This window comes from Lepidochelys olivacea (assembly GCF_965140295.1).
Source record: "Lepidochelys olivacea isolate rLepOli2 genome assembly, chromosome: 4".
NCBI lineage: Eukaryota > Metazoa > Chordata > Testudines > Cheloniidae > Lepidochelys > Lepidochelys olivacea.
Genome location: NC_140414.1, coordinates 25,675,954 through 25,691,168, shown reverse-complemented (window position 1 = coordinate 25,691,168; position 15,215 = coordinate 25,675,954). Strand labels below are relative to the sequence as shown.

Sequence of the window (15,215 nt, the reverse complement as noted above, 5' to 3'; positions counted from 1 at the left end):
CCTCTGGAATGTTGGCCGAAGCATGAAGGGGCATATGAATGTTTAGCATACCTGGTATGTAAATACCTTGCTATGTCCGCTACACAAGTGCCATGCGAAAGCCTGTTCTCACTTGCAGGTGACATTGTAAATAAGAAGCAGTCAGCAGTATCTCCTGTAAATGTAAATTTGTTTGTCTTAACAATTGGCTGAACAAGAAGTAGGACTGAGTAAACTCGTAGGCTCTAAAGTTTTGCATTGTTTTGTTTTTGAGTGCAGTTATGTAACAAAAAAAATATATATCTACATTTGTAAGTTACACTTTCATGATAAAGAGATTGCTCTACAGTACTTGTATGAGGTGAATTGAAAAATACTATTTCTTTTATCATTTTTACAGTGCAAATATTTGTAATAAAAAACAACAAGTGAGCACTGTACACTTTCTATTCTGTGTTATAATAGAAATCAATACATTTGAAAATGTAGAAAAACATCCAAAATATTTAATAAATGTAAATTGGTATTCTATGGTTATAAATGCGATTAATTTTTTTAATCACAGTTAATTTTTTTTAGTTAATCGCGTGAGTTAACTGCGATTAATCGACAGCCCTGGTCCATATACCCACAATTAAACCTAGGTCATGTAAACACTTATGGAGTACTTTTCATCTCACAAATATTAATGAATCATCACAACATCCTATTTGAAAAAAGTATTAACTCCACATCACATAAGGAAAAAGAGGCAGCGAGGTTAAGAATCTGATTATCAGCGGTGCAGAGCCTTTGCTGTTGTCATGGACAAGAACTGAAGTTCTGGGCTTTCAGCATTCCTAGAAATCAGGCTCTGTGGGTATGTTTACAGTCAGAGCTGGGGGTGAGATTCCCAGCTCCAGGAAACATGCTCACGCTAGCTCTTATCAGGTTAGATCACTAAAATGAGAATGTGGCCTCAGCAGTGCAAGCAGCGAGATGGGCTATTGCCCCAAGTGCATGTCCGTCAGAGACCCTAGATACACACTTGGGGAAGCTTGCCCCTCCCCCTGTCACAGCTATGAGTTAGCACAAATATGTCTCCTCAAGCTGGGAATCACATCCTCAGCTCAAAGTGTAGACGAACCGATAGTGTCTTACCCACGGTTTCAGAGAGACTCTGTCAGAGCAGAAATTAGAACTCAAGACTTTCTGGCTCCCAGTTCTAGACTCAGACTTTACGTCTCCTGCATATGTAACTAACGGAATATAAACATAATTCTTTTATAGTGAGATTGATACAGTATATTAATATTAATTATTATACTTTTGCACTCCAGATTTACAGTGGTATAACTAAGAGCACGGTCTGTCCTCCTATGTTTATGTCTATCGTATGTGACAAACAGGATCTGCTGCTTAAATAGAATTAAAGTTTTATGTGAGAGTGGAGGGAAAGGATGGGAGGCATAAAATAACAAGCAGGTGCACTCATGGAATGATTTTCATCCACATATCGCAAAGTGCTTTAAAAGGGTGGGCAAGCAGCATTATCTCTTTGTTACAGATAGGGACAATAGGTGCAAAGAGGTTTAATGGTCTGTCCAGTCACACACTAACTCAACAGAAGAACTGGGAATAGGAGTCAGGACTTACCAGTCTGATGTCAAAGCCACCAGACCACACTGCTTTTCTGGTGAAATCAACATAAAAGTTTATCATCAGATTACTTAGGACTTACAGGGAAGTATATTTTTATATCTGTTCTTCCTCCTGTTCTCTTTAGTTTGTCCAACCAAACACTGATCCAAAGGCTTTAAGTCTTGCAGGTTCTATAAACAGATAGTCAGTTCATATTAATAACTGCTGGGATAAACAAAATGTCATCAATTTTTAACTGTCAAATGACTAACAGTATCTATTAGACACATGTAGAAATGACAGGTTTCAGAGTAGCAGCCGTGTTAGTCTGTAATCGCAAAAAGAAAAGGAGTACTTGTGGCACCTTACTGACTAACCAATTTATTTGAGCATAAGCTTTCGTGAGCTACAGCTCACTTCATTGGATGCATTCAGTGGAAAATACAGTGGGGAGATTTATATACACAGAGAACATGAAACAATGGGTGTTATCATACACACTGTAAGGAGACTGATCACTTAAGATGGGCTAATACCAGCAGGGGGTGGGGGGGGAAGAGGGAGGAAGAGGAAAGAAAACCTTTTGTAGTGATAATCAAGGTGGGCCGTTTCCAGCAGTTGACAAGAACGTCTGAGGAACAGTGGGAGGCGGGGAGGGGGGAATAAACGTGGGGAAATACTTTTACTTTGTGTAAATGACCCATCCACTCCCAGTCTCTATTCAAGTCTAAGTTAATTGTATCCAGTTTGCAAATTAATTCCAATTCAGCAGTCTCTCGTTGGAGTCTGTTTTTGAAGTCTTTTTGTTGTAATATTGCGACTTTTAGGTCTGTAATCGAGTGACCAGAGACACTGAAGTGTTCTCCAACTGGTTTATGAATGTTATAATTCTTGACATTTGATTTGTGTACAATTATTCTTTTACGTAGAGACTGTCCAGTTTGACCAATGTACATGGCAGAGGGGCATTGCTGGCACATGATGGCATATATCACATTGATAGATGTGCAGGTGAACGAGCATCTGATAGCGTGGCTAATGCAATTAGGCCCTATGATGGTGTCCCCTGAATAGATATGTGGACACAGTTGGCAATGGGCTTTGTTGCAAGGATAGGTTCCTGGGTTAGTGGTTCTGTTGTGTGGTATGTGGTTGCTGGTGAGTATTTGCTTCAGGTTGGGGGGCTGTCTGTAAGCAAGGACTGGCCTGTCTGCCAAGATCTGTGAAAGTGATGGGTCGTCCTTCAGGATAGGTTGTAGATCCTTGATGATGCGTTGGAGAGGTTTTAGTTGGGGGCTGAAGGTGATGGCTAGTGGCATTCTGTTATTTTCTTTGTTGGGCCTGTCCTGTAGTAGGTGACTTCTGGGTACTCTTCTGGTTCTGTCAATCTGTTTCTTCACTTCAGCAGGTGGGTACTGTAGTTGTAAGAATGCTTGATAGAGATCTTGTAGGTGTTTGTCTCTGTCTGAGGGGTTGGAGCAAATGCGGTTGTATCGTAGAGCTTGGCTGTAGACAATGGATCGTGTGGTGTGATCTGGGTGAAAGCTGGAGGCATGTAGGTAGGAATAGCGGTCAGTAGGTTTCCGGTATAGGGTGGTGTTTATGTTTATGTGACCATTGCTTCTTAGCACCATAGTGTCCAGGAAGTGGATCTCTTGTTTGGACTGGTCCAGGCTGAGGTTAATGGTGGGATGGAAATTGTTGAAATCATGGTGGAATTCCTCAAGGGCTTCTTTTCCATGGGTCCAGATGATGAAGAGGTCATCAATACACACCAAATACTGTCATCTAATACAGTGGGAAGATTTATATACACAGAGAACATGAAACACACCCATTGTTTCATCTTCTCTGGGTATATAAATCTCCCCACTGTATTTTCCACTGAATGCAGCCGATGAAGTGAGCTGTAGCTCACAAAAGCTTCTGCTCAAATAAATTTGTTAGTCTCTAAGGTGCCACAAGTCCTCCTTTTCTTTTTGTGGATACAGACTAACATGGCTACTACTCTGAAACCTATAGATTCATAGATTCCAAGGCCAAAGGGACCATTGTGTGATCATCTAGTCTGACCTATGTGTAATACAGGCCATATAATTTCCCCAAAATAATTCCTTTTGAACTAAAGAATATTTTTTTGTAAAACATCCAATCTTGACTTTAAAATTGCCAATGATGGAGAATCCACCATGACCCTTGGTAAACTGTTCTAATGGTTAATTAACCGCATGATTAAAAATGTACACCTCATTTCTAGTATGAAAGTGTTTAGCTACAACTTCCTGCCATTGGATCTTGTTATACCTTTCTCTGCTAAACTGAAGAGTCCATTATCAAGTATTCGATCCCCATGTAGTTACAATTTACAGTCACACCATATGGGAGTAAGGCATGCAGCCTTGCAAAAAAAACCAAAAAAACCAAACCCTATCTTCTTGTAATTACTTTGAAATCTTGTCCTGGAAGTTTTAATATTTGGTAACATATTAACAATTTTAACAAGAGTAGAGATTCATGTTTTAATCGTGTCAGCTGGATTTTGCAGAGGTCATTACATTTTCCACCTCAGATGTTCTTGTCAACTGCTGGAAATGGCCCACCTTGATTATCACTACAAAAGGGCTTTTCTCTCTCCTGCTGGTAATAGCTCACCTTAAGTGATCACTCTCCTTACAGTGTGTATGGTAACACCCATTGTTTCATGTTCTCTGTGTATATAAATCTCCCCACTGTATTTTCCACTGAATGCATTCAATGAAGTGAGCTGTAGCTCACGAAAGCTTATGCTCAAATAAACTTGCTAGTCTCTAAGGTGCCACAAGTCCTCCTTTTCTTTTTGTGGATACAGACTAACATGGCTGCTACTCTGAAACCTGTCATCTTAAGTGCTGGTTAAAAAATAATTATTAATTAGTATTATTATTAATGGATTTGAAGAAACAGGCAAGTCTCAATCACATTTCTAGATCCAAAGCCAATATAGCTCAGTCTAGTTAATGTAGTTAAACTGAAACAGAGGGGAGGAAAAGTATTCTTTCCTTTCTTTTGCTTTGGCCGTGCAGAATCAAGTCCTACGTTTCTACCTGCTTCACACTGCCCCAGTGAAGAGTATTTTCATTGCATGATTCATATTTAAAAGAGGTTTACAAAAGGACTGAAAATAGCCTGTGTTTGTTTACCTCAATCTCCTTGGAAGGAATTCCTTGTTCCAGTAGTCCACGTAACATTCGGATGACTGACTTCAATTTGGCTCCAGTATATTTGCCTGAAGGAAGCACTCTGACAATTGGGAGTGCAGAGAGCTCTTCATTTGTCACTAAAAGGCAATCTAGCAGCAGAAGAAGATTGATTTATGTGCACATATAAAAACAGCTAATGATAAAAGCGTAAGATGTGTTAACTGCATTAAAGTTTTTCAAAAAATCTTGGTTTAGAAAAGCACGTCATTCTTTATTCTTTCAAACACCACACAACTTGTTAATAATCAAAGTTTCCTTGACATGAGTTAAAAAATATCTTGTGACCACTGAATCATACAAAAAGTTTACTAGAATAGTTTATGTTGAAGTTTATTTTTCCTAAGTTAAAAAGCACTTTGAAGCACACATGCCATAGATATGATTTATGAATATGAATTCAGATAATGGAACATATTCCTGAACATATTCAAGATGCTAAAGATAGACACCCAGTTCTGCCACCCTTACTCATGTTGCGCAGAACCTTATTCTGGGAGTAGGTCCATTGACTTCAGTAAAAATGGCAAAATCAGACCCGAAGTAATGAGGAAAATGGTGGGAATTTAGAGTGTGGAGTCAGCACTCAATAGATGCCTATAGGATCTCAGTCCAATTGCACATTTCACCATATGCCCTTGCAGCTTTCGTAAAATAGCTATTATGGAAGGGAACTGGCTGCAGCTCTGACTATGGGCTCAATTCTGCAATCCCTTGCTCAGATGAGCATTCAGTGAATCAGTGGGATTACACCCTTGCGTGAAAAAGAGTTTACAAGCTTGAATTATTATGATCCACTCCGATGAGCTCTTGAGCATCCTGATTTCCCATTGACTGCTCTTCTCAGGACTGGGACCTTAACAATATTCAGAACATGTTCAAATACATTTCTGACATGATTACATTATTGTAATCCTCATTTTCCACTGATTGTTTATTTGTTCAAGTCCTTGCCTTTAGTTCGATGTTCCTGATTTATTGATTCAATAGGCAGTTCATCACTTCCCCATGTAATTTCATCTTCATCTGCTTGTCCCACCAGAGGTTGTTGAGGTGACCTAGAAAAGCAAAGAATGTAAAGGTTTCTCACTTCCTATCAGAACAATACATTTCCATTTTAAATATGAACATTTTCTGTAAACAGAAGACCCTACAACACATGAGATCGTTTAGAAAAGTGCAGAATTCTTAAATTTAGATCAAATTTATAAACGACAATAAGAAGAAATAAATATTTCATGTATTCCATAGATTCAACCAAAATAAGAGGTTTAATTCCATGATAATAGCTATTAATGTAATACACAGAGATTATGAATCATATTACATAATTCAAATGTAGGGAACTTTCTTAAAAAGAGAGAAACTCAAAAAGGATATTTTCTGGACCAATTCTTATTGTTGTTCCTTGAAGACAGAAGCCTTAGCTTCTAATTATTTTTTAGCTTTACTGAAGTAAATTTAAATGACATATTATCTATAACACACATACTGCAAACAAAAAGCTACATTAAAGAGCACGAAAGTTGCAACATCAAGTGCCCAAATATTGAGAAATGCCAGAATTACGTTTGCTCATGCAACTATATGTGTGTGAGTGTGCGCACATGTTACAAATGTAATTATATGAAAAAATACAGACATGTTTTACACCCATTCACACATACCAATGACTTTCTAGTTTGATCTGTATCTTTGCAGGCAAAATGATTATACAAAAATAAACTGAAGTCTGGATTTATTTGAGAAAAACAGCCATTAAGCAGTTAAGTTTTCTGAAGTTTTCCTCATAGCAACACAGTGTAGCTGCCTTTGTTATATTTTACTTTATTATGCTTGAGTCATGACTGAAGATTCTCTCATTTAAGACTAGCAGGAGAAGAACAGAGGAGGAACCTTTGCTGTTAGGTTATTGTATGCATGTCTGCAAGGGACTCAGATACCATGGTGATGCTTGTGGAATAAGAACCTACGTAGCTAAAACATTTCTCCACAAAATATCCGCAGTGCAGATTCCTCACATTCTCAGAGCAGGACACCTCAATCCAGTTTGGCAAGGACCACCATAAGCCTGTCTGGACTTTGGACTACGGAAGGTGGCAGCTACTAGCAGTTTTGATGGTGATATTGATGGGGATGCATTCCCACACGGAAATGTCTGTTCATTCAGTCAGTTAAATCACAGTCAGAAAGAAGCAACTTTCAAACACTGCTGTCCTGGGCTGGATTCAAACAAGCGATCTACAGATGAAAAGTTTCAGCGTTGCAGCCATGTTAGTCTGTATCAGCAAAAAGAACAGGAGTACTTGTGGCACCTTAGAGACTAAAAATGTATTAGAGCATAAACTTTTGTGGGCTACGGCCCACTTCATCGGATGCATAGAATGGAACATATAGTAAGAAGATATATATAGATACATACAGAGAAGGTGGAAGTTGCCATACAAACTGTAAGAGGCCAATTAATTAAGATGAGCTATTATCGGCAGGAGAAAAAAACTTTTGTAGTGATAATCAAGATGGCCCATTTAGACAGTTGACAAGAAGGTGTGAGGATACTTAACTTAGGGAACAGAGTAACAGCCGTGTTAGTCTGTATTCGCAAAAAGAAAAGGAGTACTTGTGGCACCTTAGAGACTAACCAATTTATTTGAGCATGAGCATCCGATGAAGTGAGCTGTAGCTCATGAAAGCTTATGCTCAAATAAATTGGTTAGTCTCTAAGGTGCCACAAGTACTCCTTTTCTTTTAACTTAGGGAAATAGATTCAATATGTGTAATGACCCAGCCACTCCCAGTCTCTATTCAAACCCATGTTAATGGTATCTACTTTGCATATTAATTCAAGCTCAGCAGTTTCTCACTGGAGTCTGTTTTTGAAGCTTTTCTGTTGCAAAATTGCCACCCTTAGATCTTTTACTGAGTGGCCAGAGAGGTTGAAGTGTTCCCCTACCAGTTTTTGAATGTTATTATTCCTGATGTCAGATTTGTGTCCATTTATTCTTTTGCATACAGACTGTCTGGTTTGGCCAATGTACATGGCAGAGGGACATTGCTGGCATAATGTGGAGGCAACTGGGGGACTATGCAAGCCAGGATCTGAATATTTTTTCATCCTAATTATGTTCCAGTAGTTGAGAAGCAAAATAGAGTCCTACAGCAAATTTGTACTGTTCATAATTCACGACTGATGGCCTTGAACACCCCACTTGACATCAGGTTCTATAGCACTAAATAATATCATGACCTCTCAGATAACATGAACAGACACAAAGCCATCTTATATCAACATGTCAACAGACAGATATATATATACACGGGGTTTGGGGTTTGCTTGTGCTTTATCTTCCCTCACTTCACCGAGCTGTAAAAATTATGTTACTCTTAAATTCCACTTAAAAATCTCACCTTTCAGGCACTACTTTGTCTTCACAATGTTCTTCACAACCGTTTATTTGTGTCGGCTAGTGAAGGAAGCATTTCAAAGTATAGTGAGTTATGTTGGAAGGGGACTGTACAACAAGCACACTTTTATTTTATAAACCAGAACAATGTTAACAAGTAAATTAAGTATTTGTCCAGGGTACCACACTGAGAGCATTATGCACTGACAATCTCTATTCTTCCAGGAAATCCACCCAACCACAAAATCCCCAAACATTCAGCCTCTGCACTGGGGAATGTGGAGCAGTTGGAGAAGTAAAATCATATCCCAGCCTAGAGCCCCTCCCCGGCTCTTCTTCCAGCTTCAGTCTCTCTGTGCTAGTAATGTTGGTTAGGGGTGTGATTTTTTTTTTTTTTTGCCAAAAGCCCTAGTGTGTACACATCTTATTTTCTCCAGAGCACTGGTGTACGCTATACTGGGGAAAACACTTTTGGTGATATAAGCTGCATCTACACTTGGAGGGCTTGCCAGTATAACCATAGTGAAGACTAGGACTAGGAAGGAGAGATGGCCTGGCTCTAGTTCTACACATAATCAAATGTTCAGCATACTCACTTCCGAAACAATGCAGAGCTCAAATTCCATCAGGCGGAAAATCTGCTTGTGGCTCTGCTCAACATATAACTCAGTGACAATCCCCTGCCAAGTCAGCCTATACCCGTACCCATACATCAAACAGAAAGCGAAAGGACAGAGCACCTGTGAGTTTTGCCCCCAAATGAAATATGTTGCATATGCATGAATAGAAGTAGAATACTCAAGAGAGGTAAGGAGCTTTTTAATTTTATTTTTTGATTAACAGAGCCCAGGCAGTGTAAGTGTAAAAAATGTCAAGAGCGACTCACAACTGAGACCAACTTAGCCCAGCTGCTGGTGCCTTAGCCAAGGGGAGTCTCTCTTTTAGATCCCCTACAGAGAGGTTACAGATCAAGGGCCCTGGTGTTGAGTCACAGTTGTACCTGGGCCGGAAGTACAAACAATGAGTGTACACTGGATAGGGGGATTCTATAAACTGGATACATTTGCTGTGGAGTCTGGACATCTATTAACTGATGCAACATAGGACAACATGGGGAAGTGTAGAGTGAAGGTGGTACAGAATCTGTTTGTGAACATTAGTTTTTCTGAGCAGAAAGGTGAAGGAGCCTCAGATTTGGACTCTTTACAGATACTCTGCAAAATATTTGAAATGCTCTGATTTTTCCTAACTTTCTATGAACTGAGGAAGCTTTCTGGCTAGAATGATTGAAATAGCATTGTATTGGCATTTTATTATCATTACACTTTTAAAAACTGTTGGCTTTCATTGCTTCCTGCCAGGAACAGCAAACATAAATTTTCTGGTTTGTTCTCTTGCATGATTAATTTCTCACAATTTAATTATTATACAGTATTTCAAAAACTATTTCCATACTCTTGGTTTATAAACACTGTTTTCTGGAGGCCAATCAAATGGCAGTGACAGTTAAATTTAAAATGTTGATGAAATTATTTCCACAAATTCAGTGTGATCGAGGGAACGAGAAGTCAATGTAAATAGTCTAGGAAATCGGCAAATAAAGACACTGCCAACATCTTTTCATTTTACCTCTGGAAAGTCTTCAGGCAAAGATGACCCATCACAGTCTGTGTCTTCAGCTTTTTCTTCTGCCAGCTTCCCATTGGTCTCTAAAGAACCTGCTGGAGAAATACATTGGAAGACAGAGCTATACAGAAGTGATGTTATGGGTAGGTTAAGTGAAAATGCTCATATTTCCATTCAAATATAATAAGAAAAATAGTGCCTGCAGCTAAGAAACCAGAAAAAAATTGGTTCTAAGTGTACGAGACCTGACATTCATTCTTAACAACTCTTCACTGTCACTGCAGACCATAGGACTAATGGTAGATTACGGGCCTGATTCTCATTTACACTAAAAGTCCTTTATACCACTTTGGCAGTGTAAAGCAGCCTTAAAGTGGGCACAAACTGCACTGGCACCCAGTAAAGTTCCCTTTACATTGCCAGAGGGGTGTAAAGGGGCCTTGACATAAATATTAATCAGGCCATCGTACTTCATCATTCTTGGCACAGAATCAAAATTTGGGGTTGTTTAAATGTAGTTTAACTACATGCAAAAAGAAAAGGAGTACTTGTGGCACCTTAGAGACAAACCAATTTATTTGAGCATGAGCTTTCGTGAGCTACAGCTCACTTCATTGGATGCATTCAGTGGAAAAACATGGTTATTTGTATCAGTTTTGAGCTAATGTACCTACTATAAAAGGATGGCAAGATCTTAACCCAGCAACATGAGTCTCACTCACAGTAGGACTAGGTCTACACCTGGATTCTAGTTACTTCCTATATTAATGAGCCATCATAAAATTGAACAGGATAAAATCTGACCTACTTTAGCTATGTCACTGCTGCTACATCTCTCAGGTTTAGCACACCAGCCGTACTGCTGTATACAATGGGTCAGATCCCAGCGGGTGTAAGTTTGGCAGTAATGGAACCACACAGATTTACACCAGCAGAGGCTCTGAGTCTATAGTTTTAAGAGAATGTTAATAGATGAAAATAGGCCAGCAAGTTCAGGAAGGAGCAGAAGGACAAGGGTTAAAATAGTTATAAACTGGTGAGTGGTGTCTCAAATCTGGTGACCACAGTAACAGCCACCAGAGTTTGCTTTAATTCACTGAACTATGTGCAAGCCCCCAGTGATACCTCACATGAGCAATTAGCAACCACTGTTCCCATAATCATGCTCATTTCAGTTGACGGTGATTATTCTTTTGTGAAGATAGAGCAGTAACGAAAAGGGAGTGCTGACTTTTGCAGCACTAGGAAGAAAGGAAACTATAAAATTGGCTGAAAATTAAAGGAGCAGATTTGCAAAGAAAAAAAATATTTTATATTTTTCAAAAATTGCTCTCACAATTTTGTAACCACCAGGGATGTAATTTGGGTGCCTGACTACACCTGCAAACCAAGACATCTAAACATAATCAGTTCTACCCACAAACAATTGCAGGTACTAATGCATACCCCAAAATTATTTAAAATAAAGACCAGATTTACAAAACCTGGACTTCACAGAAAGATCCTCTTATTAGACGCACCATCCCTTTAATTGGAAAAATTCAGTTTGCAAGCTACTTCCATTCCACCACCTTCTGTTAGCTAACCAAAAGCCCATTCAGTGTTCATTTCCTGGGTTTAGCTTTTTGATGGCTTATGGTACCTGGCAGATGGTCACCTTTGGTTGCATTATTGCGATTTAAGAGGTTCTGGGCTTCCTCGTCTACAACATTCAACAGATACTGGACAACGTCATTGTGGTCATCCTCATCAAAATAGTCATCCTCCAGTATCTCAGTTTCTAGAAAAATAAAACAACCAACATGGGGGAAAGGAATATAAAAAGATTAATGCTTATAAAGGAAGTGAATGACAAAAATGGGGCATCAAGCAGATATTCTATATATTCTCTAAGATACTAATAATTATTGACGCTCCTTCCTTGACTATGCTACAGAATTCCAACTCTGATCCCATGACTCCACTTCTCCTTCTCTTGGCAAATAACTCGTTTAGGAGAGAATACAGGACCAGAAAAACACATTATAGAAATGAATGTCAAATTTAAGATGTTCAAGAAGTTAAAATGGTCTTTTATTTTGAAATCTTTATTGCCTACTCGCTCTCCCACTCTTGAACTGAGGAGTACACAGATATTCAAATCCCTGCTCCTTACCTGAGTGATCACTGTTCTTGGAAAAATCGGATATCTGATTTGTAAAACCACTGGAGGGCATGTTTCTAGAATCAGTGAAGTTCATTAGCCCTTTTGCCTGATGAATACTGCTTACTGCATTTGCATGAGAAACTCCTATCACGCTTTCCCCATTAACCTAACAAACCAAAAAGTAGGATACGTTAGTTTTCTTTTTTTAAGGGCTTGTTGTTTGTTCCTCTAACAGCCCCATTCTAACAGAGCATAGGGTACTACTCAGGAGTGCAGGCACAGAAATGCAGCCTTTTCATGCCTCCTACTCCATTAAGAAAACACGATTTAATCTTATTGGTAACTTATGCTTGACATTTTTTTAAATTGACAATGTAACTGTACTATAACTTACAAACAAAATTAAGAAAAATGAAAATTAAGCCCGAATGTAAGGGGGAACTTCCTGACAGTGGAGATCTATTAGATTGTGGAACAGCCTACCAAGAGAGCAGTGCTGCTGCAATTACTTTCCTCTTCTTGTCCCTCAGACTGAGACTATGTCTACACTGGCAAATGCATGACAAAACTTTTGTCTTTCAGGGGTGTTAGCCCCCATGTCCACCGAAAGACAAAAGTTTTGCTGTAACAAGTGCCAGTGTGAACAGTGCGTTGTCAGCAGGAGCACTCTCCGGCCGACAAAGCTAACCTTGCTCGTTGAGGGTGGAAGTTTTTTGTCAGCAGGAGAGCCGACAAACAGCGGCTACACTGCACGACTTTTAGCGGTACGGCTGTGGCGACACAGACATGACGCTAAAAGCTGTGTAGTGTAGACAAAGCCTAAGAAATAATTGTGAGGGATAGAATACTTTGCATTTATATTGTGTTCTCCATCCAACACTCTCAAACATTAATGATCTTAGCTTCACATCACTTGTACCTCTGTGAGGGAGGTGAGCATTACCTCCATTTCTCGGAAGAGAAAATGGAAGCAGAGAGAGATTAAATTACTTGGCCAATGTAACACACAAGCATTGTGAGGGGCTAGGAACAGAATCCAGATTTCTGAGTTACAGCCCTGTGCCTTGGCCACAAGACCAGTCTTCTTTCCTTAAATGCAGTTCTGGGCATTGGAAAAATAATTCCAAAAGCTTATGCACTTATTGATTCAGATCAAGTGACAGCGCTGTAACTGCACAGTTTAAGATACAGAAATTTTGCCTTAGCTGGGGCTGGGTATTGATTATCTTTTTCTCTAGTTAATGAAAATTCCTACCAATAGGATTACATGCACCTATTTTATCAGAACTGAACAAAGGAATATAAAGCAGCTGTGTTAAATATGGTTGCTTCATTTTATTTACCTTGGGGACATAAACATCAGGTGCTGTTTCTGTTTTGCCATAGTGATCTCCATGGGGATGGCCTAAACGAAAAAGAACAAATCGATAACCCTTTAAATAACAAAACGTTTGTAGTGAGCACATTATGAAAAAAGTATCAGAGGGGTAGCCATGTTAGTCTGTATCCACAAAAACAACGAGGAGTCTGGTGGCACCTTAAAGACTAACAGATTTATTTGGGCATAAGCTTTCATGGGTAGAAAACCTACTTCTTCAGATGCATGGAGTCTCCATGAAGTGTTTTTTTTAAGCTTGTGCCCAAACAAATGTGTTAGTCTTTAAGGTGCCACCAGACTCTTCATTGTTATTATGAAAAAAAGTTGTTTGGCAGTAAATAAAAATATTTATCATTTGTTATGAAATGTAATATACTTGCTTCTGCTGACAGTTATTAAAAAGAATAACTGAACCTAACTGAATGGTGGAATAGTGGGGTACTTAACTACACTCATATCTGAATGACAGCATTTTAAAATAACATTATGTTTGCAGAGTTAGGAGAAATAAGAGACCATAATAGTATAATAAATAACCAAGTCTCCAAAACGACCACTGTTGATAAATAGTAATACCAATACAATATGAATTATATGGCACCAGGTGCAAATGTGTCACTTTAGAGGAATATTGTAAAGCTCCCACCTCCAAAGGTTTAAAATCTAAGGGCACGTCCCTGCAAACACGTATCTCTGGATGTAGTGTATACCCAAGTCAATGAGACTGCTCGTAGTAGTGTTTTCAGGACCAAGCTCTAAAGAGACAATGTCTAGATAAGAGATGGGGGATATGAAACAACAAAAATCTAGTGCAAGATATTAACCTCTCCTTTCTCTTTAATTGGTCATTTATTAACAGTGATGTAACCTCATGTTCAGGGCGACTCTAAACCTCTGACTGCCAGAAGCTAGGGTGGATCACTCCAACTGCCCTGTTCTATAGATTCCCCCTGAAGCTCTGTTATGGGACAATGTTGGAGAGTGGATACAAGGCTCGATGGACCATTGGTCTGACCCAGTCTGACAATTCCTATGTCACACTACTAGAGTACCACTTTGCAGCTAGAACAGCTCCAAACACACTTTGGCAATTAAGAAATAAATGATAATACTGTGGAAAGTGTTATTTGACCATTACAAAACTTAATATCACACTGTACTTTTTTCAGTGGGTGTAAGAGCTGTGTTCTTATTCATTGCCTGATTAAAAGATCTGCATCAAATTGTGTGCGCATTCTGAGCTGATTGATGAATAACAGAAATAGTTATCTTGTGTGAAACATAGTAAGAAGATTTCGAGTATAATTCTTTGAGTAAACAAAGTGTTCAGGTATTATCAAAATTTGCCCATCAATTAAATGGAGATCTTTGGTAGCCCAGAAGACTACACAAAACCTATCAAAGATATGAAATTAAAAAAACAAGACTAACAAAGGAATAAGGGAGAGCAGAAACTGATTCAACTTTCCTCCATAGGCAAAGTGATATGTAAACAATACCACTGGAAGCACCAAATTATTTGTGTTGTATGTAACAATGCCTATATATCACCTAATCCAAGAATTTTCTAAAGCTGAGTACAGAACACTCCATTATGTTTAAATGGTTCTATTCTATTTCTCAGAATCTGTGTCATTCTGTATTGTCTCTTATCCATGTCCTTATGCAAAGTGGCTTCTTAAATTTGTTGCAGAAGTTTGGCAAACCTTATTTAAAAGAATACCATGTATCCTGTTTTTGACAGGCTTTTGTAGGCAAAAGATAGATATCACACTTTGGTTGTCATTGATAGAAAGCAACTCATTTGCAGTAGGTAACTAAGAGAT

At 38.8% G+C, this 15,215-nt stretch overlaps 1 protein-coding gene across 10 annotated transcripts in view; it reads right to left on the bottom strand.

Moving 5' to 3' along the window:
- The window catches only part of PTPN13 (protein tyrosine phosphatase non-receptor type 13), a 185,796-nt gene that overhangs the window by 5,985 nt on the left and 164,596 nt on the right, over positions 1–15,215 (bottom strand). For 5 of the 10 annotated variants that reach the window (XM_084626914.1, XM_084626915.1, XM_084626910.1 and 2 more), the window contains 8 exons: positions 13,355–13,416; positions 12,021–12,177; positions 11,508–11,645; positions 9,869–9,960; positions 8,244–8,299; positions 5,790–5,893; positions 4,779–4,927; positions 1,700–1,790 (listed from right to left, as the gene is read on the bottom strand). In XM_084626914.1, coding sequence (XP_084483040.1) covers positions 1,700–1,790; positions 4,779–4,927; positions 5,790–5,893; positions 8,244–8,299; positions 9,869–9,960; positions 11,508–11,645; positions 12,021–12,177; positions 13,355–13,416 — 849 coding nt within the window. The remainder of the gene's footprint in view (positions 1–1,699; positions 1,791–4,778; positions 4,928–5,789; positions 5,894–8,243; positions 8,300–9,868; positions 9,961–11,507; positions 11,646–12,020; positions 12,178–13,354; positions 13,417–15,215) is intronic. The other 5 variants (XM_084626909.1, XM_084626911.1, XM_084626908.1 and 2 more) reach the window with 3 other exon arrangements.